Here is a 25740-nt window from a genome sequence, read left to right as displayed (position 1 = left end):
ACACACACTTAGAACTCAAGGACCCTTGGATGAGCAGGAGGTCAAACCTTCAAAGATAGCACTGCTTCCACAGTAAGAATAAGGTTTCTTCTCTGTAGCAGGGGACAGGCTTTTCTACCCAAGCTGTGCCCGCTTTAAAAATGAATACAATTGATAAACTTTGCATGTGACATTTTTCTATACCAGGAATATATTTACCTAGTTTAAACTGAAGGTTCAGTCAGACTTTCAATGTTAAATCTGGTTAGTTTTTATTTAAGTAACCCCGATTTTATTTTTTATATACGTTTTTTGATCTTTTACATAAAATATTTGAGTAAAATGGATTTGTCAGACCAAGAGTTGATGCAATTGTACATCTGGTACTCATTTATATATAAGCATGGTTCCAATGTACACAAGTAACCACACTACTTCTGTGTATTCAAGACTCATAAACAACATGCCTGTTAGAACTACTAAACATGCTGGAAATAATGATTACTCATAGTTACAGTGCAAAACGAATATTCGAGCCAAGATTAACACAAAAAAAAAAAAAAATGGGTTTACATTTGTTATTTCTGATCAAACAAACAATTAGTCACATAGTGCATGCAGGTTTAACATTTACAATCCTGAAAACTCCACCCATACTTATCCAAATCTTACCACCGTCTTTTCTTCATGTCCTGAAATAGTGAGTGGGTACAGATGAGAACACACCCTTTAGTATAGAAAATTAGGAAATAAAAAATCCTAAAGGCATCTACAGCCTTGGCAATTTCAAAGATAATAAAACCCCAAAAAAGGTGTACTGGATATAAACCGTAAAATATCAAATAATAATAATGTGGTCATTTTAACCTTTACCAAATATTTACCTTTAACCATTTTAAAACCTATATTAACCATACAGTTTTTTTACAGTTTTTTTTAATTGGCATGTTAGGACTAGCAGTACTGTACGGTGGCTTTTACTTCTCCCAGGTGCCCAGGAGCAGCAATGGTTGGGTATTTCCAGGTGTTTATAAATGGTTGTGCAGGCATTTAAAAAGCAGCTGCAAAGCCCAGCAGAGTGGCTGAACAAAATTCTTGCAAACGCTTAAAAACGCTTACATACGCTGAGACGATTGCTTCAAGTTCAAGTCTATGGGGCCGATTTAATAAAGCTCTCCAAGGCTGGAGAGGATACACTTCCATCAGTTAAGCTGGGAGATGCAGGAAACCTGGGATGGACTTATTGAAAGTCATTTGCTAGCAAAGGTTTTCTATCCTGGACCAGATCCATTCTAGGTTTGCTAGATCACCCAGCTGCACTGATGAAAGTGTATCCTCTCCAGCCTTGGTGAGCTTTAATAAATCAGGGCCTATGAAGGCAATAGGGTACTGTTGGATGCCCAGTGGAACATATAAAAAATGGTAAAGCAGAGAAATGTTTGTTTAATAAATTACTCCTGTAGGCTTGCTCCTAGTGCCATTGATCAGTTCTCCTTCACAAAATTAAGTGAACATGTCAAGTACCTGTCCATATTTTTGGAATGGAGAAGAGGGAAATAGAGAGCCAGCTGCCTGTTGCCAAGACTAAAAAAAAAAAAAAAAGTATTTAACTTTTGCAATTTATGGGAAAGCAACATTTATAGCTTTTAGGTTTTGCTTTAATTCCAGAAATCTTCTGCTCAGGCGGGATCATGATTTGATGGGTTCTTCATCCTCTGCTCCAGTGAAGACCTTATTGTAGAACACGTCATCCTCGGTTACTCCATATATAATATTATTTAGCACTGATCCCCGTTTCCCCACCCCTAAAAAGTTTCTTGAAGTAAAACATGACATCCTACATGTAATGACATGGAAACAATGATCTGACCTTGGTACTGTGAGCCCAGGACATTCTCATACATTTTTAGGGTGCCTGCACTAACCCGAATGGTGTTGGTGGTCACTCAACCCAGAAGAACTTTCTGTGGAAGAGCACGAGCGACTTGAGTACTGTAGCAAGCGCTCCTTTAAGTCAGATGCATTCATTATTATTAAATATATTTATATAAATATTATAATGCTTAGGATTTCTGCATTGTTAAAGGGTGAATATTCCTGAAATAGGAAGATGGGTGTAGTTTAAGCTGTAAATTTAGAGTAATATTTCAGTGTAGAAGATGAAAGCAATTGTCAATTATATTCATTACAATTTCTTTAATCTTAGACACCTGAAATATTACCTAGTGATCTCCCCAGCCCCTTTTAGCTGGGCGCACCACCTGGCACCTTTCAGCATCCACCCGGCTGGTTTTTGGGTGGTTATTGATGTTAGATCACAATAGAGGGGCTGCCATGAGCCCATACCATGTTGATAACCCCTGTGTGTGCCCGGTTTCATAACAGATCTTAAACAATTTCATAGATTGCAATGTTCTGAGCTGAAGATTGAAGTATTTCATTCTCCTTCCCTATACCGGGCCACTTACACAATGACCACATGTGTCATAACAGGTCAATACTTCCACAATGTGGTCAAATGTGATCACTCAATACTGTGCTAATCTTGTTTCTTTAACACTACATTAGATTGCTCCATGAATTCCAGTGGTGTTAACAATGCAAACTCCGTAAGATCGAGCTGTTTTTGGACAAGAAAAGGCCGTTTATAGGCCTGACTACCCACAAGGAATGAGCATGCCAACTCATCAGAAATAAAGGAACAAGGACAACACTATTCTGGATTGATTTTTAAGATTGAATGGGAACCATGTATAGGCAAGGGTAAACCGTGATCGGCTCATATCAACATTTTAAAAAATCATTAATTCTTTGAATTAGAGATATCAAAAATAATGTTCTTCGAACAAATTCAAGTTACAAAAGTGCCCTAGGGCAAAAAAATGAAATTTACTGCAATATTGGAGCTTTTACTTTTATCTCCTTTAACCCGTGTCTCTTACCTTTACTTTATTCCAGCAGTACAACGAGCAAAAGAACTTTTAGAATTTGACGAGACCTGGAGTACCGGATGCCCATGTCACCCAGTGAAGGCTGGGATTCCATTTTGTAGTGGTATTGAGGTTAGAGGACACAGCAGAGGCGTAGGGGTAGCAGGATAAAAGACAAAAACTTCAACAACCAAAAATATAAGCATTACTCAGTCTGTGAACCTCTGAACCTAGCCAAGGATATTCCAGGAAAACACCAGGTCCAGTTAAAGACCGGGACTACTGTAGTGACCAGATGGATACACACATGGACCATGGATTTGGTAAACCTTACCAGATCCCATTCCTAATGTAGTATGGGTAAGTGACTGGTGGGTTTGTCAAATAAACCAATATCCTACACATAAGTAATGGCTGCTGGCCATGATTGTCATTTCTCCTTTTGTGCCCCCTTGCATCATCAAAGAAACCAATTGACAATTAGGGAGTTTTAAGAAGGATGAATCCTGGCCAAACCTATTTATAAATGTTTATAACCTGGGGTTAAGAGACCCTTGGGAGTACATTAGCACCTGTCAGGGGCCATGGACAATATGGTGAACAGTGGCGTTGTTATAGTCCAGAGGGGCTTTGTAGCCTCTGTCCCTTGCTTTTCCGTCTCTGCTGCAGATTTTACGGTGCAGCACAGGAAATAGATTAGATGCATCTACTGGAACCAACCACCACCGCTAAGAAAAGGAGGTCAAGCAGCCAAGAAGTGCAGCCAGAGAGCCACAAGGTTGAAGGGGAGAGTACTATATAGAAGAGGAGGGGTGGGTGGCCAGAAAGAATGGGGAGAGGTGTCAGCCTCAACAGTTCTTGGTTGCTAAGGAGTACTTGTAGACCGCGACATATCTACAGAACAATGGGACCCAATGTGAAATCTGGACCTATTCTCCAACCCAATTCTGCACCCCATCAATTCACAGCACAATTCAAACCCCTTAGTGACAGACCCTCCCACATTAACAGACCACCATCAGTGCAGACCCCCTCATTAATGACTTCCATCATTATCAGACCTCTCTCTTAGCAGATCCCTTTCAGTATAAAACCTCCCATGGTTGCAAAGCGCCCTCCCCGCCATGACAAATCCCCATAATGCCACAGTAAATACCGTCTCAGTGCACCTGTTGCAACCCCTGCTCCTATGACTAGCTCCATTTAAGATAAGCTTATTGTTAGGTCTATATTCCATGTGCAATGGAATATGTAATAGAAATATAATTGCATTGAGATCTTTGTGGGGGTAAATGTGTGCTATGCATACATCAGGAAAACTTAAGCCGCATGCACACATGCAATAATAGTCGTTGGCAACAATCTTTTTCACGATACAGGCTAAGGTCAATTTTGGGGGAAGCCAATTAACCCAACTGCATGTTTTTGGACTGTGGGAGGAAACTGGAGTACCTGGAGTAAACCCACACAAACATGGGGAGAACCTGCAAACTCCATGCAGATAGTATCCCGGCCAAGTCAGCCTACTGAAAATATAAGCAGTTGGTTACTACTTGCTTGTGGATGACCTAACTTTGCTCTAAAATGCTGCATAATGGCCCGGATTTATGAAAGCTTTCCAAGACTGTTGGAATGTTGGAGCATTATGATTACAAAGCAGTTATAATATTACCATATTATATACAAGCCAACCCAATCTATATAGCAAGTTTGAATAGAACCAGCAGAAAACTGGCTACTATTGACCCTGGAAATAAAGTGCAGAGACTGAACACAGAAATCTAGTCACAGTTGTAGCAAACTTTATTAGGATAGCCATGGCTAATATTGCTTTTAATCCCCCATTTTATAGAAACATTTACATTGTGACTATAACTAACTGATATTCTCTATTCACCATTGTCACCCCCCACATTAGGACTTATTAAACATTCTTACTCTCTTTGGCAACAACTATTTCACTGGATTGCAGTTACGTAGCCTTATTTCTTCTGCTTTTTAGTTTTCAAAATATTAACCTCAAGTTTCAAGTGCACTTCCTTCAAGGTTGGCACTCCCATGTAATAACCTAAAAACACGGATTGTGTCACAGCAACATTTAGAGAGCAACAAAAAACCATTAGAGGGTTCTTCACCACAGTATCTTAGTTCCCCTGCATGTTAAAATTGATCCAAGCAAGTTTATTCATTTTCCAGAACTGTATCTTGACCCACACGGTGGTCCTGCTTTACCTCCCTGAAGATTATACCTTAATATTAATATACAGGATCTATATAGCACCAACATATTACGCAGCGCTGTACAATAAATAGGGGTTGCAATTGACAGACAGTGACACAGGAGGAGGAGAGGACCCTGCCCAGGAGCTTAAAGCATACCTAAACTCAGAATTTTCACTTTACATAAAAAGGGTAGACAACCAAAAAAAAAAAAAAAGTGCAGTACCGCCCACCTTGATTCTCGATCCCCTAGGGGATAGAGAACGAATGGGAGCACAGAGCCTCCCAGCATGTGCAGAAGGATCTTTTTAGCCAAAAGGTAATCCCCCCCCCATCTACATCACATGATCATGCGCCTGTGTCAGGTGACCTAGATAGAAGAACCCGGAAGAATAGGGAAAAGATGGCAAAGCCTAGCACACCAGCCCAAAGATGGATGCCGGGATGGCGCGGGACCCGATGAAAGGACCGTCGGGACAGCTCAACTGCTCTGCGGTATTGAAGGTAAGTGTGACTTTGTTTTGGGTCGTTTTTGGTTTAAAAAAAAAAAAAGAAAGAAAGAGCCAACTCTTTTGTGTAAAGTAAAAACTCTGTTTAGGTTTTTTTTTTTCTCCTCACAAATGGATGCAGCACCACACCCTAATTGTCAAAAAATTTGCCAATTTCACGCAAGTTTTTTTTCCAACCTATGTCACCTGATCTCACCCCTGTGCCAGGAGAAGTAGTAAGAAGAGAAGCTTTATAAGAACTGTGTTTGCAGTGGAATTACCCCTGAACTGTAAGAGTCGAATGCTCATTCTTGTATAGGGGACACCGACGCTACAGGTTCTGTTGGACCTTCAGCATCCTTTCTTACAATATGGTGCTACTTACTGGTCATGCATTGTACAGGGTGGCTTTGGAGCGCTTTATAGAAGAGACTGCAGAGGGCAACTGGTCATAGGGTGTAGAAACTTGCAAGGGTCAAAATAAGTAAACTTGCTTTTTACAATTCTGTAGGAAAAAAAGGATTTAACTCTTACAGTGCTGGCATAGCCCTCTTGCAATGGTAGTTTTTCCTATTTACCATGGTTAGGCTGTGATTTAGATACATATGCATCCAAATCAATAAATGCATATTTATTTAAAACTAGTTTATGCAACTAAATTTGACTATCAGCTTTTTGTAATTCCCAGGAGATAATAGGAGAGACAGTGCAAGCAGATGTGCTAACAGGGAACATAATACCAGGTGGAGAGAGCAGAGTGACCAGCGTTTGTGAAAAATAAATACAAATGTGATCTAAATACATTTATTAGAAGTACAAATATTCCAAGACTTTAAAAATGTACTCCATGTTATGATTTAACAAGCGTACTAATAGTGGCTTGCTAGCATCTTCAATGAAATACAAGATATGCATCCCTATTCAATGTACAGCGCTGAGTATTATGTTGGCGCTATATAAATCATGTTTATTAATAATTATCATCGAGCATCTTGTGATAGAGCTCCGCTTTCTGCTGGTAACCATTTGCAGCCATTACCTTCCTTGCAAAGCTTTGGAAAAATACCAATGAGATAAAATGTACATTTCATACTATTTCTGAGCCCATGAAGGAGCCTGCTGGTTATGAATGGAAGAGTCAGGGGTATGCTACGTGATTGGGATGTCTGGAACTGGATAGGCTGATGTGTTTGGGCAGAGCAGACTATTCAAAGAGGATTGAGAGCCGCCGGCGGCCTCGAGACATCTGGCACACCAGCATACCAAGGGCATCTTGTGTTTTTGTTATTCATTCGTTCCGACTGCTATTCTGTGCAAAGCAGCAGAAATGATTGTGCTCCGAGCCAGAAATCAGCCATGGTATTAAGGTGCGTGAAATCACATTATGGCTCCAGACCTAAGAATTAGCAATGCCATGGGCTTGGACAACATAAGTCCAGCTTTACTGATTTCACTGATCATTTAGGAAAATATGGCATTGTTATTGCTGGAATGCAAACAGCTATGGCTCAGAGTTTTTTTTTTTTATTAGGACTTGGTCCCCTAATCTCTGAGGCTACAATATTACATTAGAGATCTCTGCGCTGCCCACTGAAACATGCTGCATGTAGTGGAAACTCTGAAGCTACCTAAACACCTCCCCAGCCTGGTGTCATTGTATGAAATAAGACACTGTGCCAGCTTTATTACAGCACTCCGAGACTGGAGAATATCAGCTATCATGGGTGAACCTGGATGATCCAGCAAACCTGGAATGGATCTCTTAAAAAATCATTTGCTTTTTGGCAAATGTATTCAAATCCTGGATCAGATCTATTCTAGGCTTGCTGGATCACCCGGGATAGTCTATCTTCTCTAGTCTTCAGGAGCTTTATTAAATCAGGGTGTCATTTGCAAACATACAGACTACAAAGTTCATTCTCTTATCCACACATTTAAAATAAATCTAAATTAAAATATCGGCTAGTATAAAGACATGACTGAAACCCATATTAACTGAACTCTAGTCTTACAGGTTACTGAAAGATCTTAAAACATGCTTTAGAAGCTGCTGCAAGCCACAGCCTACCTCTTTTTTGGCTGGAGAACAGCCAGAATCATTTTGCCCTTTCCTCACAGTTCCTTCCCATTTGTATTTAGTGGTTTCCAGATATTTTATTCATTGAGGCGCAGGATAACATGTGGGAGTTACTTAGCAAGGTCTAGAGAAGCATAAAGAAGCATAAAGACCCCACGATGAGATCACAATCTAAAACAAGGTACATCATTAAAAATAGAAATGATTTAAGAACATCTAATTAGCATGATTCTAACAAGAGGAGAAGGGAATCAGGGAAAGCAATGCAAGATTAAACTTCCTATACAAGCTTTGCACATATTCTATGAATATGGAAAGGAGACTAATCCGTGTCTGAAGGTTGGTAACACATTACTGTTTCAGCCATAAAAGCCATCAAAATATAAATCATATTTATAATTTCAAAGATTCTTGTAGATCTGTTATGTTAAACTCAAATAAATCTTTAGCGAGTATTAGTGAGTTGCAGTATGTCTATTGAGGCCCATACCTACATCAGGGAGAACATTTGAGCATTCTGTTACTTTAAGGGGAACTTGTGCCTCCTTTATATTACATTTACATATACTTTTTTGTCATCATGTATTTATTTTTGATCCAGGGTCAAACTTTTTTTTTTAACACTATAAATAGAATAGAGATGGGGTTGCAATGGTTACAATTCGTTCCCAATGGGGGACCTATTTGGGGGTAAGCAACTGTATTCCCACCTTACACCATACGGTTAGGAGGTGCCGAAACAAGTGCTGACCAGCATCAATGAGGAACAAAAGTAAAATAGGTCTCCGGCATCCCTAAGTCTTGTTGCAAATCTCAGACTTTTATATCAAGACAAAGAAAAATTACAATTTTCAACCTCACCTGACATGTCTGATAAAGGGGTCCTGCCTCACCCCGAAATGTTGCTTCTTTTTGTGATCTTAAAAATCTCAGGCTAAGTACTTACTGTCAGACTAAGGCTACGTACACACGTGGAATAATTGTCATTGGAATAGATCTTTCACAATAGTTTCCAACAAGAAATGTCTGCTCGATGCACGAAAGAGTGATGTACATACAGCATTGTTCTGCATTATGGAGAGGGGAGAACGACAGAGCGGCACCCCCCTATGCTCTCTCCCCTTCACTTCCATTACAATTGTTCATCGTCCATGGATCTGCCAGGACAGTTGTTCGGACGATGGAGGACAAGCGCTGTAGATTTCCCTTTAACCCGATTAGAAGGAAATGGTGTTCTTAGAAAAAAATGTGTCAGGTTTTTTCTTTTAACTAAATAAAAATGGGAGCAGCCCAGGGTTGGATTGGCACACCAGGGGAGTGGAGAAAAAAAAAACCTCTAGTAGGCCAGAAAAATGTTTTTGCTCCATACAGGGGCCACAAGACAGCTACCGGGCCCTCTAGGGCAGCGGTCCCCAACTTTTGGACGTCGCAGACCACTAAACTTACAGACTCCGGACCGTGCATGCACAGGGAGCCGTGTGTCACTCAAAATGGAAGAAACTTCCCCAGAGTGACGTCATGTGTGGCAGAACCCGTCCGCTGGCCCATCGCAGGTCTGAGTCATCCTGACCCTGCTGGGGGGTGCACGGACCAACAAAATATTCTCATGGACCACAGGTTGTGGACTGCTGCTCTAGTGGATCCCTGGGACTTGCTGCCCTACAGAACTGTGCCAGGAAAGATGTCTGTCTTCATTTTTCCCACTTTTTCTGGTCCCAAACCAGACCCTGGAGCTAAGTGAACTATCCTTTGCAGGTTAATAATTCTGACCCTGAAGCAGCCACATCTGCTCAGTACAGTCCTTTCTTCACTGTTTTGCAGTGCTGCACAATGGTTGGGCTTTCCTTCTCCTTTACAATGCAATTGAGTCAGAAAGCTCAGTATTGATTTTCTACAGTATTTATATAGCGCCAACATATTACTCAGCGCTGTACAATGTCCATAGTCATGTCACTAGCTGTCCCTCAAAGGGCCTCACAATCTAATGTCCCTACCTCAGTCATAGCCACAGTCTAAGGTCAATTTTTTTGGGGGAAGCCAATTAATCTATATGCATGTTTTTGGAATGTAGGAGCAAACCGGAGTACCCGGAGGCAACCCACACAAACACAGGGAGAACCTGCAAACTCCATGCAGATGGTGTCGTGGCTGAGATTCGAATCTGGGACCTAGTGCTGCAAAGGCCAGAGTGCTAACCACTGAGCCACCTTGCTGTAAAAACAATTCCCTCTCTATGTGGCTGATAGCTCAACAGTTGTCAATGGAGAAGCAAAATAAAGTATTGAGCTGGCAAGTTTTCTCACTGGTGGCCAACCTACTAATATCAATGTTAACATTACAATGAAAGTTCTGGAAGTCCCATCAAATTTACATTCATGTAATAATAAATGAAAATATGCATGACAAAAAATATGCTGCCTTTTATCCCTTCCAGGCTAAATTGGTTCTGATCTCCTTTGCCTATTAGTACAATACAGGGCGAAGTTCTGTGTATTGCTACCCACAGGTCATATATAACCTGCTTCACTTACAACAAATGAGGTGCATGACACTTTATCATGCCAACCACGCCCTGGGCACTCCTTTCTGTGGATACATTTATAATATTTTCCTGCTTGCACAACATACGAATTCAGTTCAGTTTCCCATAAATGAATGTGCAACATGAATATGTTGCACATTCATTTATGGGAAACTGAACCTTTTTCAGGTACAAAACATTTCCTCAACAATTGTTTCCTCAATCATCAGGAACAATACATGATTCATATGTATAATGCTACATAAATGTGATTGAGTAAAGGTAAGGTATTAATATTACACTTCTGTAACAGAGGAGACTGTGGTTATGTTCAGAGCGGTAGTGCAGTGATCACTTCCTCATGCCAGAGATGCCACATGTAGTGTCTGCACCTGGCAGCTCCATAGAGAATGAATGGGGGTGGCAATAAGGGGTTCAGCACCCCTCACTGTTACCCGCTGTCAAATCTTCAAACATTCTTAGTGCTAGGGTTCAAATAACAAAGCTGCTAGCAGGGTAAAGCCACCTGGAGCTGCATGACTTCCTGCCCATGTGCGTCTTCTCCATCATATATTACTCCCTGCCTTCTCCAGGGTGGGCTGTGGTTGGCACCGTGGCAATGCCCCCCACCTCTCCCCTGGCACTGATCCATATCCTGCTGCTGTAGTCCTGCATTGGAATTCCTGCCCATGTGTGTCTTCCCAATCATATACATTTCTTTCTGTCTGCCAATGAACAGCATGCACCAGGATGAACTTATTTCTGTGCTCATGTACGGGAGTAAATTTTGGCAAATTATGCCAGGCGTACATAGCAAAGCGATCCCCTCCTGCGCTGTGATGTCAGCACTTCAATGCTTTTTGGGATCTTAATTGGTCAGCCCCAGATGATATCATCTAAAACCTGCCAATCAAGAGTGCTGACATCACAGCGCAGGAAGGGGATCACTTTGCACATTATGGCAAAAAGACCAAAACATTTTCCATTGGCTAAGGTGCTTTAAGAATCATTGTGAAATCATTTAGGAACCAATCACACTTCCTTCCATCGGACAGCTTTCTATGATACTCCACTATAAACCTGCACACATTACACTCTACCTAATGGAAGCCGTTCTTTGCTTGTACAATACTCCCATTAGTAGATTGCAGATAACACAATGGCCCTAATTTAGGGAAACTCATCAGTGAAGCTGGGTGATCCAGAAAACCTGGAATGGATCTGCTCCAGGATTCAAAACATTGCTAACAAATAGCCAATGAGTTTTCAGAAATCCATTCCAGCTTCACTGATGAAAGTTTATCCTCTCCAGCCTTGGAGAGCCTTAATGAATCAGGCCAGTGAATGTGGTGCTTGTTCCATTCATCCAATGTACAGAATATACAATGCATGCTGTGTGATCTGTAGAAGAATGTGAATATTCTTTTCATACTCTATATAGGATAATATAAGGTGATCACATATATCATGCATGCTCGCACATGGATCCATACCTTGTATTATTATAATAAAACACAGAAATATTATTTCCATGATCTCTATAGGATGATATCAGGTGATCAGTGTCTGTAGGGATCATTATAGATCTATTATACCTGGGCAGGATGGGGATCTTGCAGCATGGATAGGTCATGCATGCTCCCACATGGATCTGTACCTTGTATTATTATAATAAAACACAGAAATATTCAATTTGTGCGTTTCTTTCTCCTCCAGGCTGGGCTCTGGCTGGCACCATAGCAATGCCCCCCGCCCCTGGCACTGACCCAGACCCGGCAGCTGTGGTGGCCTTGATGGAGAGGATTCTCAGCCTGTTGGCTGTGTCTTTCAGGGTCTGCAGAGTCTGCTGGTCGGGCTTGTGATAATCCGCCATGGAGAAGGCTGCTGTAAGGGATTAGAGAGAAGTGTGCGGCACAGCTGCAAAAAAAAACACGTGACGAGCGGAGCACTGCGAGGGGTAATAAAGGCTCTGAGGAGAAGGGGGCGTGGCAAGGGACAGACAGACTAGAGGTTAGAGGGCGGGGTATAGAGGGGAGGGGCTCGGTATGGGGGAATAGGAAGAGTGGGAGGAGCTACGACAGGCGGTAGGTAGAGAAATGACAGAATGGGAGGAGCTAGAAAGGGCGGTGGGAAGACAATTACAGATGGGCGGAGAGAGTGAGGAGAATGGGAGGAGCTACGAAGAAGAAATGACTGATGGGTGAGGAAGGGGAGGAGCTGCGCATAGCGGTAAGTAGGAAATAACAGATGGGAGGAGAGTAGGAGGAGCTATAGAGGGCGCGAAATGACAGATTGTAGGGGAGTGGGCGGGGCCTTGAAGCTGTGTGGAGGAAATGACAAGCAGAATGTGGTGTTCCCAGTATTGCAGCCCTGCTTGTGGAGCTTTATAACATGGAGGAAGCATTGAAATAACTTTCAGGGAGCCCTGCTATAATTACTATGTCCACAGCTCACAGTACATTAATGGGTGGTCAGTCAGACGAATTACATTGCTGGCCTGTGGGAAGAATGTCTCCCAAAAATATCATTAGTGTCTATTAGACTGACCTGAGCAGAACAAATTGATCATTGCTCAGGGAACCCCTAATAACCCCTGCAGGAACCCATAGCAACTAACCCAACTATTCTAATGTGTGTTACTTCCCCCACCTCTTAGATTGTAAGCTCTTTGGGGCAGGGTCCTCTCCTCCTTGTGTGTCACTGTCTGTATCTGTCATTTTCAACCCCTATTTATTGTACATTCATGCTTAATAGGTCGGCACTATATAAAGCCTGTTTATTAATAATAACAATATTAATGTATGTAATAATCACAGCTAAAAGCAGTCCAAGTAAATCATAGAATATGTGACTTTTTTGCCCAGGTAGTAAATATTGCTGGAAATGTTCTAAGCATAGCCAATGCTTATCATATTTATTTTCAATGTATTACACCAGGGGTGCCCACACTTTTTTGGCTTGCAAGCGACTTTTAAAGTGACTAAGTCAAAAAAATCTAAAAACAATAAAAAGTTGGACCTAATAACTCCTGTGCGCATTAGAATTTATTTTGAAAGGCAGGGCTCCGCAATCTACTCGGGATGCCTTTGTGATCTACCAGGAGATAGTGATCCACCTGTTGGGCACCCTTGTATTACACTATTCCTTCTAGTGTTTGACAACCTTTGTATATCACAGTTAAATGCTGTGAAATATATTGGCATTTAGTCCTGAAATCAAAAATTTCAAAAAAAAAAAAATAGTAAAGAACAAAAGAAGAACCTGAAATATGTACTATTCTCAGAAAATTTGGGAATACTGTTGTAAATTTACATTTGCAAATAATGCAGTCAGCATTCAATGTAGTTCTGGTCCTGGACTTCACTTGTCAAAACTTTTCCTGTTGAAAAAAAAAAAAAGAAGTTGGGGAATACCTAACAGTCATTCTTGACTCAAGGAAACGTAAATAAAAGGAAACAGGCAGGATCCATGATTGCATATAATGAAGAAATTTGCAAAGTCATGCTGGATGGCACAATCTTATACTGTAATAGTAGGAGTGAGCTTGCAAACATGACAAAAGCCTGCAATGAAATGTTCTACAGCCTTGTATCTGCATTGCTGAACTTTAATAGAGCAACTCGTCTTTTCTTATCCCAATGCTTCTAGCAAGCAGATGACATCCTCAATTCAAAATTAATTAATTTGCAGGTTTATCAAGGATTATCAGTCTAGGAGGGCTGGAGGTTTAGGCTACGTGCACACATCAGATGATTCTAGTACGATAATCACCTCAGGGCTGATAGTGGGCGAGAATCTGCCCTGTGTAAAGCTCTTGTCACCCGTCATTCCGACGACCGTCCTGGTGGATCCACAGACAGCGAGCGATGTGAAGGGGAGAGAGCACAGTGGGGTGCCACTCAGTCGTTCTCCCCCCTCCATAGAGCAGAACGATGCTGTATGAACAGTGCTTGTTCATGCATTGTGCAGTCGTTTGTCATTGGAAAGCATACTGAAAGATTATTATTGCATGAATGTACCCAGCCATAACCTGACAGTAAGGCATATTGGATATATCTATCTGATATCTAACTTAGCTCAGTCATGCTGACAGCCACCCCTGTTCTTGCTCACATATCCGGTGTCCAGTATGAGTGCCGGTGTATATGGATGTGATTTAAAGTGGGAGTATTGGGAAGGTATCGTACCTAACCTTCAGATTCTTAGTATTAGTGCCACTGCCAACCCTAAAATGTCAATAAGTAAATATATAAAACAAACCAGGGATTTTTAGGTATTTGAGAATTTATATTCAAGTCAAAATGAATGGAACATAGACTTGTAACATAGGTAAAAATAATTGCAGTCATTCACATTAACATTTTCATGGGAGATATGACCTATCTATATAAAGGCTCCCTATTCATAGAAGTTCATAACAAATACCGTGCAGTCTGTTGGAAATATTGGTGGACTATAGCAGAGTTTATTGATGTTCTTTATATGCATTTACAGTTAGGTTCATAAATAGTTGGACAGAGACAACTTTTTTCTAATTTTGGTTCTGTACATTACCACAATTAATTTGTAATGAAACAACTCAGATGCAGTTGAATTGCAGACTTTCAGCTTTAATTCAGAAACTGCAAAAAAGTTGTCTGCGTCCAAATATTTATGGACCTGTATGACACCAGCTTGTACTTTGAATATCTGCCTAAAATGTATCTTTACAAAGCCCTCTTTCTCAACACCATGGAAGGGAAATTGTGAAAATGAATTTAGTAGTTGCCTTTTTTTGTTACACAGCAAAAGTTCCTCAAAAATATATTATTAGCACTTGTTCCAAATATAAGTATCTCTGTGACCTGCCATGATCTATACCAGTGTTTAGCAACCTTTTTAACATGGGGGAATCACTTAAAATAACTTTCAGGTCTTCAGGGAACCCCTCCTATATTACTGTGTCCACAAATTACAGTACTTTACTGAGATGGTCAGTAGGAGGAATTCCTTTTACATTGCTGGCCATTGGGAAGGCTGCTACCCTTACAGATTACAAAGATCATTGAAAACTGACCTGAGGGTCGCAACTGCTCATTGCTTAACCTCTGAAGGAACCCTGGCTAAGGAAACACTGATTTTAGCAGATATACAAATACAATTTCTGATTATTTTAGCCAGCAGATCTTTTTAGATCAAAATACTTACTCTGCATAACCAGTCTGGCAAGAAAGAAAGAGCTAGGAAAAAACTGATAAATACTTAGCAGTAAATGAAGAAGCCAAACAGAAAGCTCCATCCTGATCTAATAACTACAGCCAGTACTTGAATTAAAGAGGAACTAAACTAAACAATAGAGGAAAAAAATACACTTACCTTTAATCCCGCAGGGCAGTCCAATCCATCTAGGGGTGTCCTGCATTGGGTCCCGCGTCGTCCCAGGGCTGGCACTCTGGGCGCTTCATCCTACATCACTCAACCCAGGCGCGAGATCGGGTAACGTAGGATGGAAAAAAAATTGCCGATCTCACTGCACATGCGTCAGATCACCAAATGTTTTTCTTTGCGCTAAAAGGCTCCTTCTGTGCATGCCCGAGCATGCATTAAAAGGGCACCCAAAACCCTCCTGGGATGCGCGACATAGGTATACCGGGAGGCTTTGCGCTCCCATTCATTCTTGATTGCCTTGGCCAGAGGTCAGCAAATTTTTTTGGCTAATAGGCCATTTTACGAGATCAAGAAGGCACACTAGGCCAGGCTGAAACAAAATCCCTCTCCTCCGCAATGCATACAAAGGAGAGGGAACGCCCCCGAAAAGAAATCCCTCTCCTCCGCAATGCATACGAGAGAGGGAATGTCCCCTTACCCCCGAATGCAGCTCTGGAGCCGTGGGTTGTCGACCCCTGCGGGCCAGGATTAGGCTGGATCGACCAGGGGGGCGTTAGGCCGGAACGGACCACTGGCTAGACCGAATCTGGCCTAAAGGCCGGAGTTTGCCGACCCCTGGCCTAGGAGATCGAGATTTAGGGGGTAGTGCTGCACCCTTTAAAATAAAAAATTAAATACAAGAAGGGTGTTGCACTTAAAAACACACAAAAATAACCCTTTATTTATTATGAAAAGTGAAATTTCTGAGATTAGGTATGCTTTTTTAGTGACTGTTTCCAGCTATAGTAGAATGTGAGTACTGTATAGAGAGCTGCTCCTATGAACAGATGAGAGGGAGGACAAGCAGGAAGCACACTGCTGCACCCTGCTGGATAGAGTGGGGAAGGGCATGAAACCATCAGGTGATCCTAGAGAAATGTACCATTCCTTTCTCCCCTGTCCATCATTTCCCCACACAAGAAGGATATACTTGTTGGAAATTTTCTTTTATTTATTGTCTGGTGAAACAATTTAGAATTTTCTCTATCAAAGTCATGGATGGAAATGAAACCGAACAAGAATTGATGAGAAAAGTGAGAATGCAAAGGAACCATTGATCTGTTCCATCCGAGGACATGGAAAAGGAATCAGTATGAATTGTATATAGGCAAATGGGAAAGTACAATATCACCCTTAGACTACACAGACTTTCATTTTAATTGCTTTCAAATGCACATAGAGTATGTGTATGCATTTAATAATCATTTATAAAGAGGTTTGAAACAAGATATGTGGCAAATAAGAGTTAGAATTGGGGGAACGCCTCCCAAATGATACAAAATGCCCATTCTTGTTAATGTGGCATTTAGAGTGTTTTTGGGGAGTATTAAATCTTTCCAAAGTCTGCAGTTTGCGTTTTCTTTATAACCCATTAGGAAAACGCTGTGGAGTGGACTGGCCCAATGGAATGAGAATTTCAAAGCATGTAAACAGGTTAAAGGGGAAACAGTCCATGTAAACTAAACATTATTTGTGGTGGGAGCTTTACAGATGACATTTTATGAAATGTTTTAATGAAAAAGGTAAAGTATGATAAATGCTAACTTGCCATGTTTTGTTTGCATGAATGTCTGTTAATCACTTTTTAATGTGCTTTTTATCTTGCTAGAAAGTTTGACCACCCCAGGAAGTGTTGATTTCCAAACAGAGCCCCCATCCCTACTTGAACAACATAGTTCCCTACTAGGAACATTTAATTACTCATTATGCTGGCCTAACTCTTCTGCTTCCCCTTCACCTCTTTTTTATTATCCAGTATTTATATAGCACTAACATATTACGCAGCACTGTACAAAGTTCATAAATATGTCACTAGCTGTCTCTCCAAGAAGCTCACAATCTCATGTCCTTACCATAGTCATATGTCTTTAATACAATCTAAGGACCATTTTTTGGGGGGGGGGGGGAAGCCAATTAACCTAACTGCACGTTTTAGGAATGTGGGGCGAAACCTGAGCACCCGGAGGAAACCCACACAAACCCCATTCAGATATAACCTTTTATATAGCAACTGGGGAAGGAGTACAGAAAATATTAGAGTATCACATCAGGAATCCTTAACCACCAAGCCACAGACTGGTAGTCATTGGCTGTGCCGAACCAGGTTCCAGCTCTCCTTGCCCGTTGATCTGTGTCCTCTCTCCTGTCATTTCATTCAACCAATCACAACAGCCAGCTTGCATGATTGGCTGACTGAAATGACAGAAGAGGACACAGATCCACCCGGTCAAAGTTAAGACTACAGCTGACGAGAACAGACGCTCCCCCGTCACCGGTTTCATGCAATTTTTTCCACGGACCTCCTCCCTATCAGTTTCAGATCTTTGTCACTTGTAGCGTTGGGCTGCAGATGCAAAGGGCAATAAGTTATATCTTGTGATATTAATGTTAAATTCTCAAAAAAACAAATGACACCCAAACACTTCTACATTTCCAAACCAAATGTGTTTTATTATTTACACAAAAATGTACGCAACATCAACTAAAATTTCAAATACATTTAGACAAAAGTATCAGCATGGCACTTAAAAAAATTGTAATCAACATAAAAATATGATTTTTTTTTCTGCATGATGGAAAAATTCTGCAGATTTGAGAAATCAATAATATTGCTTCCTTACCTTATTTTATGCACACTGTGCTCTTAAAGTTTTATTTGTTTATTTCCAAATATTTTGCGTAGGATTACTTTGGTATAGTAACAGATTACTTTTACAGTGCATTAGTAAATAAATGAAGCCATGGCCCAATAAAAAACGTCACTAACTTCGGGTGTTTCTGTTTAAAATACTGCAGATGTCACTGGGTACAGCTAAACCATGAACAAACTTGGGAACATAGAAACATGAGGCACACATATCTGCCAAATATTTGATCATCAAAGCTGAACTCCAGGCAACTACTGAAAACACATGTCTAGTTAGGCATTTATTCTCCAAAACGCAAATATATTCACTGAGAACTACTACCGGTACTTGAATTAACTATCATCAGCCGCCTATAAAGTCCTGAACAATCTGTTAGGAGGGCCAGCACTAAGAATTAATTTGCAGTTCAGTGCTTTCAATCGAACACTGGAAGCTTGTTTATTGCAAAATCGATCACTCATCAGTGTGCTACCACCCCTTCATTATCCAGCGAGGGTGAGCCCTGGAACAAATATCACTGCCTAAATGCAATAAGAGTTCAGAATCTGCTTTTGCTGTCTGGCCGCAATGTTTAAACTAGCTATACAGTATGTAAATCGCATACATGTGTACTCAGATGCTTGCCTGGAGTTCTGTTATTATAGATCTATTAATTAATATATGAAAACAAATAAGCAGTAAGCAATAGCAACCAAATTATATTTAATTCTAAGCTGCATTCTAAACTGTTCTTTGCTCAAACATTGATAAATGTACAAGTTTTTATGCACACTAATGACTGGCCTGCAGAAAAAAAAAACTATTTGCTTTCTGAGGGGAACTTTAGCGATAATACATTACATTTAGTGCAACTTTAAATGTCAGTCGAACCAAGAATAATTTTTCCGTTTTTCGTACACTTTTCTAAAACCATTACCTGATTGTTTTCTTTTTGAATATTCTGTAATATTATTAGGAATGCAGAATGAGAAGTGAGAACGCCACTGCTGGCATCTTGTGGAGACTTCATAAAAGCCAGATGGTGAATCAAAGCCCTCAGGTTACACCTAAGACTAAAATTTTTAATTTTGGTTGGCCGACCACTTAAAGAGGCAGTGTCACCTTTCCTATTCAGGGCAAACTTGTTTAAAAAAATTACCTCTGGGAAAAGCACCATAAACGAGCTGCAAGCAGTCCAGCTGCCACAATGAGAACACACTTAGATGATAGAATTCAAATCCTCTTCAAAGGACAAAGAAATTATTGTATTTCTAGTATTGACTGCTGTCAGAAGGTGAAATGATAAATACTCAGTAGTCCATAGATAGCTCATCCAAGGACTGTTACAATCACTTGTGCTGAATGAACACAGGAGTATTCCAGTGGGGTGCTTTCCATTTTATCCCCCCTCCCCATTATACAGCTTAAGAGCTGTTGTGAACAACATTTGTGTCTACTAAAAAAGCAGGACAGAAGAGAAGAGGTGTTTGTTAATAGCAACCCACATTTTTTTCTTCTTAATCTTGCAATACAAATCTGCCTCCAATGTACAATCGTTTTAAGGCCAATGTTTAAAATGTTAAAATCAAATTATTTTAAATAAAAGGGAAAAATCAAACCTTTTATAAAAAGAACAAGATGGTTTGGGATTTTAAGAGAGATTCTTAAAACAAAAACAAAAAAAACGATCGTTTAATTATAATTCTAGAAAACAAAAACTTTATTTTTTTACTTCTGGATAGCTAGAGTATGAGCCCCTGTTAAGTTTTTATTGCTATTAGAGGGCTCACTGGGATTTATCCCTTCTTTTTGCCCTTGTGACCATGCTGCCACCCAGGTAGGAAGCAATTGAAAATGTCTATTGTAACAGACAGAAAGTAAACAAAAGATCTATTTTTTCCTCAGTTTAAAAGTTAGTTAGTGTTTTAACTACCAATGTTCTCTACCTACCTCTTGGACACTTTCCCTCACTTCCTATCCTGGCAGCACCCCAACATGATCAAAGACAGATGTAAAATTCACAGGGGTCCTTGCCCACATAATCCTGAATAAAAGTGGAATTGCAGATATAGCAAACATTTAAACTACTCATTTTTGTTGAAGAGATTATTGGTTCAGGCACATGGTGCCTAGTGTTTTTTTAGCCAAATAATTTCTTCAGAGGATCTTTTGCAACCAGTTGCTCCGATACAGAAATAGTGTCTTGGTTCCTTGGTTTTTATACCACCTAGGGGTGCCTGATCCACAAGTTAAAGTTTGCTATGATTTACTATAAAGGAAGTTTTTTTTTTCAGTATTATGGAATTATTAGGTTTTTTTCAGTAATATTTCATGAGGTACTTTCTAAATCACTTTCTTATTGTGAAGGCCCATTCACACATACCCAATCAGATTTGGTATAATAATGCACATTGTGGGTGCATTAAGAAATGGACTGCCAACACACCCCAATGGATAAAAGAACATGCATAATCTTCTCTCCGTGTTTTTTTGAAACATTTAAGCATACCACATATCATGGTATACCTGTTGGGTTTCACTGTATTCTACGGTAGCTTAAGTTGGGTGATCCTTCACAATGAATAGCACTTCAATACTGCAGTGTACCCACAAGCAGGTGTGTTGCCATGCATCGTGGTGTAAACAGGCCTCTATTTTCTTTCTTTCTTGACAATGTCTGTGAATATAATTTTCTTATCTGTAGAATTGCAAATGTAAAGCTCTGTGGTGCTAAAGTCTTCTTGCACTATAGAGTGCACAGTAAAACTAAACACATGATTTTGCAGTCATGGACTTATCTATAAAACTAAGGCTAAATAAAAACTGTTTGTGGTGCAACCAATAGGATGTTAGACTGCATTTTCATCCTGATCCACAAAAACTAAACAAGGATTGAGACTGGTGCCCACTGTGCCTTTTTTGCACCAGTGTTCCTGAACTGAACTTATTTGGTAAACATAAGTTAGATGCATGACCTGCAATTCATAGGTCTGCAGATTACAAGGAACTGCTTACATTAAAGCCTGTAGAAAGCCAGTCCATGCGAACTGACATAATAAACATATGTAATAAAATTTCCTTCTGTCACAGGAGGATTTGCATTGTTTTGGTTGTAGGTTTGTGGTGAAGATGAAGTTACTCTCTTCCTTTATAGTTTGACATTGTCCATACTTTTAGTAAGCACTTGTAAATAAGCTTCGTGCATTGTATTGAGAAAATTGGAGTCATTCTGGAACAAAAAGAAAACACACAACATTAGTAAAGCAAACAGCAGTACCTAAACATATAGCAAGGGCATATTTAGTAATATTACTCAGTCTACAAATTTAGGATTCTAGATATTTTTATTTTAGAGATTTTAACACTAATAACTTTGCATGTTTTAAACAAGTACTAAAGCCTGACCTTTCAGTGATAATTTGCTGCTAGTATGTCTAAAATGTTACCATATTTCTTGCTATAATGGCATAAAGCTTTCAATAGCTTGGGGGGTTAGCAATAGCTTGTCCCTAAAATAAAGTTTCAAAATCAGATCTCCCATAGATGTTCATAGATGGAGTTTTTTTGCTCCAATCTTAGTACACTATTATTACACAGTATTTATATAACGCGAACATATTACACAGCGCTTTACAAAGTCTGTAGTCAATGTCACTAGCTGTCCCTTAAAGGGGCTCACAATTACAAAAGACATAGTCATATGTTTTTTAGTGCAGTCTAGGGTCAATTGGGGGATTGGGGGGGGGGGAATTAACCTAGATGCATGTTTTGGGTATGTGGGAGGAAACGCACACAAACACGGGCAGAACCTGCAAACGCCATGCAGATCCTGTTGTGGACAACGTTTGAACCTGTGACCTAGTGCTGCAAAGGCCAGAGAGATATCCTCTGAGCCAACGTGCTGACCGTATACTAGCAGATTTTTTTTTTTTTTTTTTTTAAACAGCAATCTAGATCATGTTTGTGGATATGTTGCTGGTTCTGGTATAGTGAAGCTATCCGCGCCCCCTTAGGGATATTTCCCTTTTTTTTTCTGTCCTGGGGATGCAACAGAAAGTTAAAGGACATTTTTACCTTTTAAGAAAGGTAACACAAACAGATGTTCTCATTAAAAGATTTGTCCTCACCAGTTGCTCTTGTGGCAACTTTAACCTTTTATCATTCCCATCCCTTTCTGGCTAGAGACAATGGTCACCAGGAACAAATGGTGTGTTTTTCTAACTAGTGAGTGCATGGACTGCAATAAAATCATATCATATCCATCTCTACTCTACACTTGGAATGCACGGTGCCAAGTTTCCCTACGAGGAATAAGTCCTCTCTGTCGGGGTGGTGAGTGATATTCTGCACGCTGTGGGGAAAATTCAGGGTGTTAATAAAGGCAGGATGCCACAGGGCACCTGGCTGAGGGTGTGGAGGAACATCAGAGGCCCCACTGGTGAACTGCCAGTCTCTGGGTGAGCGGCTTTTCTTTCTTTTTTTCTTGATTTCTCTCATAGAATTTTGGATAGCACAATTTTTGTGAAAGGGCTGCATGCATAGGATGACGGGAACACTTCATGGCCTTCGGGAGTAATGTAGGTTTTTGAGATAATGTTCACTTAGTTTGGCTACCTGAATGTGCCAATATATTCAGTTTATGAATTTCTATTTAATGTATACCCATTTATTCTTTGTGTGTGTGTGTAAATTTGTATTTATGCTTTTCTAAAATTAATGTTTGTTGTTTGTAAGTTTTTAACAAACAAAAGTTCCATCTCTACTCTACTCCCTCCATGCAGACTGTATCCAAAACAACATAGGGCTTTACAGATATCCTGTGGTACCTTTAGCAGGTGTAGAAGGGTTTCCTGGAGCTGAGCACGGGTAAGGGCAGGGCAGGATCTTGTGCGATCTACGCTGTGATTCATTAGCGGGGGAGTCACTGTCCGATCAGTCTGACCAGTTTGCTTAGGAGGAGGTTGCTGGAACACGCTGGGAGACCACAGGACAGCTGAGGGTTCAGCACTTGTATGCGCAGCATACTGTGGAGCCTAAAAACAGAAATTTGATTAGAGAAAATATGAATAGATCTCTCAAAGTATATGCTGACTAAAAATGCCCTTTAACATCCAAGACTCAGCAAACATGTCTGTAGTGCCAGATCTGTTATGATCGCTAAATGTATATTGTGATAATATATTGGACTTTTTCTCTCTTTGCAAATAAGCTTTTAATTTAAAGTACAAGCTATAGTTGGCTAATGTTAGTAATGTGCCAGTGGTGTGTCACAGCAGGCAAATTCAGGGTGTATATCTGATAGACACATCTACTATCAAGCATCCCCCTTTAGGATCTGTGTAGGGATGCATCCACAATGAATGGTTCTTATGTAAAGAAGCGTCCACAAGCGTTATGTGAATTTTTCCCATGCTAAAGTCACAGCAGGATGCTGGCCACCTAAAATTTTCTTCAGGTTATTCTTTATAGAGTGGTCACCATTGGGTCAGTAATGGGCAACCTATTATTTTTGAATAAAAGGCTCAGCCATACCTCTTTGCTCCAGTACCCCATTGCAGCTCCAGTTACAGAGTTACAAATTACATTGTGTTTTCTGGAATGGAGAACCCATTGGTAAAAAAACAAATACAAATAGGTGCAGAAATGACAGATTATGGATGCTACTCTATACAAAATTCAAAGGAATTTCTGAATAATGTTTGACTCCTCAAGCCAACACCCCTAGTGGTAGCTAGCACAGGATGGTAAAAGAAACAAAAGGGTTTACTTTTATGAAGAAACTGCTCACCAAAAAAAGATTTTCATTTATTTTGAAATGACTAGATATAAATTCAGGCCCTGAACTGATGTTTGAGTAAAAGTTTGTAAAAAGCAATTTTCCATCTTCTGAGATTAACATTCATCCATCAAAGAAAATACAGAATAAAGAAGATATTTTGTTGAAGCGAGAACTTCAAACTAAATATCAGCGTTGTCTATATCTGTACAAGACGTTGTTCTATTCCTAGTCTGTGGCTATGCATTTATAGAGCAGATTATTCCCTGTAGGCACAGTGTTATCTTTGTTTCATTACAAAGCCAACTTGCAACGCTTGCCAGCTGCATTCAGAACAGTTGGCATCAATGCCAATGCTTAAGCTTTGTTATCAGTTTGAAGATATTACTTACAGCTACCACCTTAGCTACACCCAAGGGCTGGGCAAATGATTCAGGTTCCCTCTTTTCATGGGCATTCTAGAGAAAGACAAAAAGATAAAAAAAAAGTGTACAGAGAGATTATAGACGATTATGCTGTGTAGAACTGAATCATGCATGCTAAGCAGTAACCCTTGGCTAATGAACATGTATAAATGATAAATCATTCTGAAGCAGAATTTCCGGCTGACCAAAAGCTCACCCCTAGCAGATTTCTAGGGGATGATCTGACACCCTCCCTGTTTTCCTCCCTGATGATTCAGATTGGGAAAATCGGTCATCTAAAGAGTGTTTTTCTTGCTGGCCCCTGATCAGTCATGTAGATGCCCATTTTGTCAAGCAGCTACCTACAATGCAAGACCAGCAAGGCCTTCACAGAATTTAGGATAGGCTGCTGGACCTAGATGTAAGGCAAGTAATCCTCTCTATTAGGCAATCCACTGAACAAAACAAGCAAGGAACACATTAATATTTTTTTTTTTGGCCAGCCAAGAATCCAAATTCAGTTTTGAGAGAAATATAGTGGCAATGAACACAATTATACCATTTGAAACCAAATGTACAGCTTTGCCAGTTCTCCTACCATCCTTGTCATTGGAATTCAAGTTCAATTAGATCTAAACCCTGTGTGACATTTAGTTGGCTAGAAGTGTCAGTATTTGGCATCGAATAAAACTTCTATAAGATTTTAGTGATTATGTTTAAATCCACTTTAGGGAGAGACTAAACATGTTTTTTTAATAAAGGGAAAAAGCTTAAGGCATTGGCAGACAAAAGAAAAGAGGAACTGTAAAAAACACACTTCAACAACTTGAAAATTTCCAACCAAATTAAGCAAGCTTGCTTTTTGTACACTCCTTTCTTTTCACTTTTTGTATACTTCTTTCTTTTACCAATCCCCCAAACAGCAGCTCCACTTGGAACAATTCTACTATTTCAAGTATTTCATCATCTGTTAAAACAATTGACAGAGTAGATGGTCATGGATGCCCTGCTTGACCTTTTTGACACCTTTTAATTTACTCTCTATTTACCTGTACAGGAACTAATGCTGCTTTTTGGGAATTATTAAAATTACAAAATATTTAGACTTTAAAGTGTAGAAAAACTGTGCACTTGTTCTTTAAAACCATATTTAGACAGATCATTTCCACTTAAATTTATTTCCTAGAAGGTTAGACATTCTTGTAGGATTAAACACTAACAAAACCTTTGCATGTCCTATGTAGACAGATTCCAAGTACCCAATTATAAAATATTCACTTTGGGGTTTTGTGAAGCAAACACTGCTAGCTAA

The 25740-nt window shown here is 40.0% G+C and overlaps 2 protein-coding genes across 2 annotated transcripts in view; both read right to left on the bottom strand.

Annotated features, from left to right (window-relative positions):
* Positions 1-12163, bottom strand: part of TKT (transketolase) — a 33972-nt gene extending 21809 nt beyond the window's left edge. Inside the window, exon 1 of the mRNA XM_072420948.1 lies at positions 11982-12163. Within this exon, the coding sequence (XP_072277049.1) occupies positions 11982-12088 (107 nt within the window). The 5' untranslated portion in view covers positions 12089-12163. The remainder of the gene's footprint in view (positions 1-11981) is intronic.
* Positions 12164-18044: 5881 nt separating this feature from the next.
* DCP1A (decapping mRNA 1A) overlaps positions 18045-25740 on the bottom strand; it is a 46560-nt gene continuing 38864 nt past the window's right edge. Inside the window, exons 8-10 of the mRNA XM_072420946.1 lie at positions 24417-24482; positions 23075-23281; positions 18045-21477 (exon numbers count right to left, since the gene is read on the bottom strand). Of these exons, the coding sequence (XP_072277047.1) occupies positions 21397-21477; positions 23075-23281; positions 24417-24482 (354 nt within the window). The 3' untranslated portion in view covers positions 18045-21396. The remainder of the gene's footprint in view (positions 21478-23074; positions 23282-24416; positions 24483-25740) is intronic.

Source organism: Pyxicephalus adspersus, chromosome 8 (genome assembly GCF_032062135.1).
Source record: "Pyxicephalus adspersus chromosome 8, UCB_Pads_2.0, whole genome shotgun sequence".
Classification (NCBI taxonomy): Eukaryota; Metazoa; Chordata; class Amphibia; order Anura; family Pyxicephalidae; genus Pyxicephalus; species Pyxicephalus adspersus.
The sequence above is the reverse complement of the archived record's forward strand: the minus strand, read 5'-3'. Positions and strand labels throughout refer to the sequence as shown.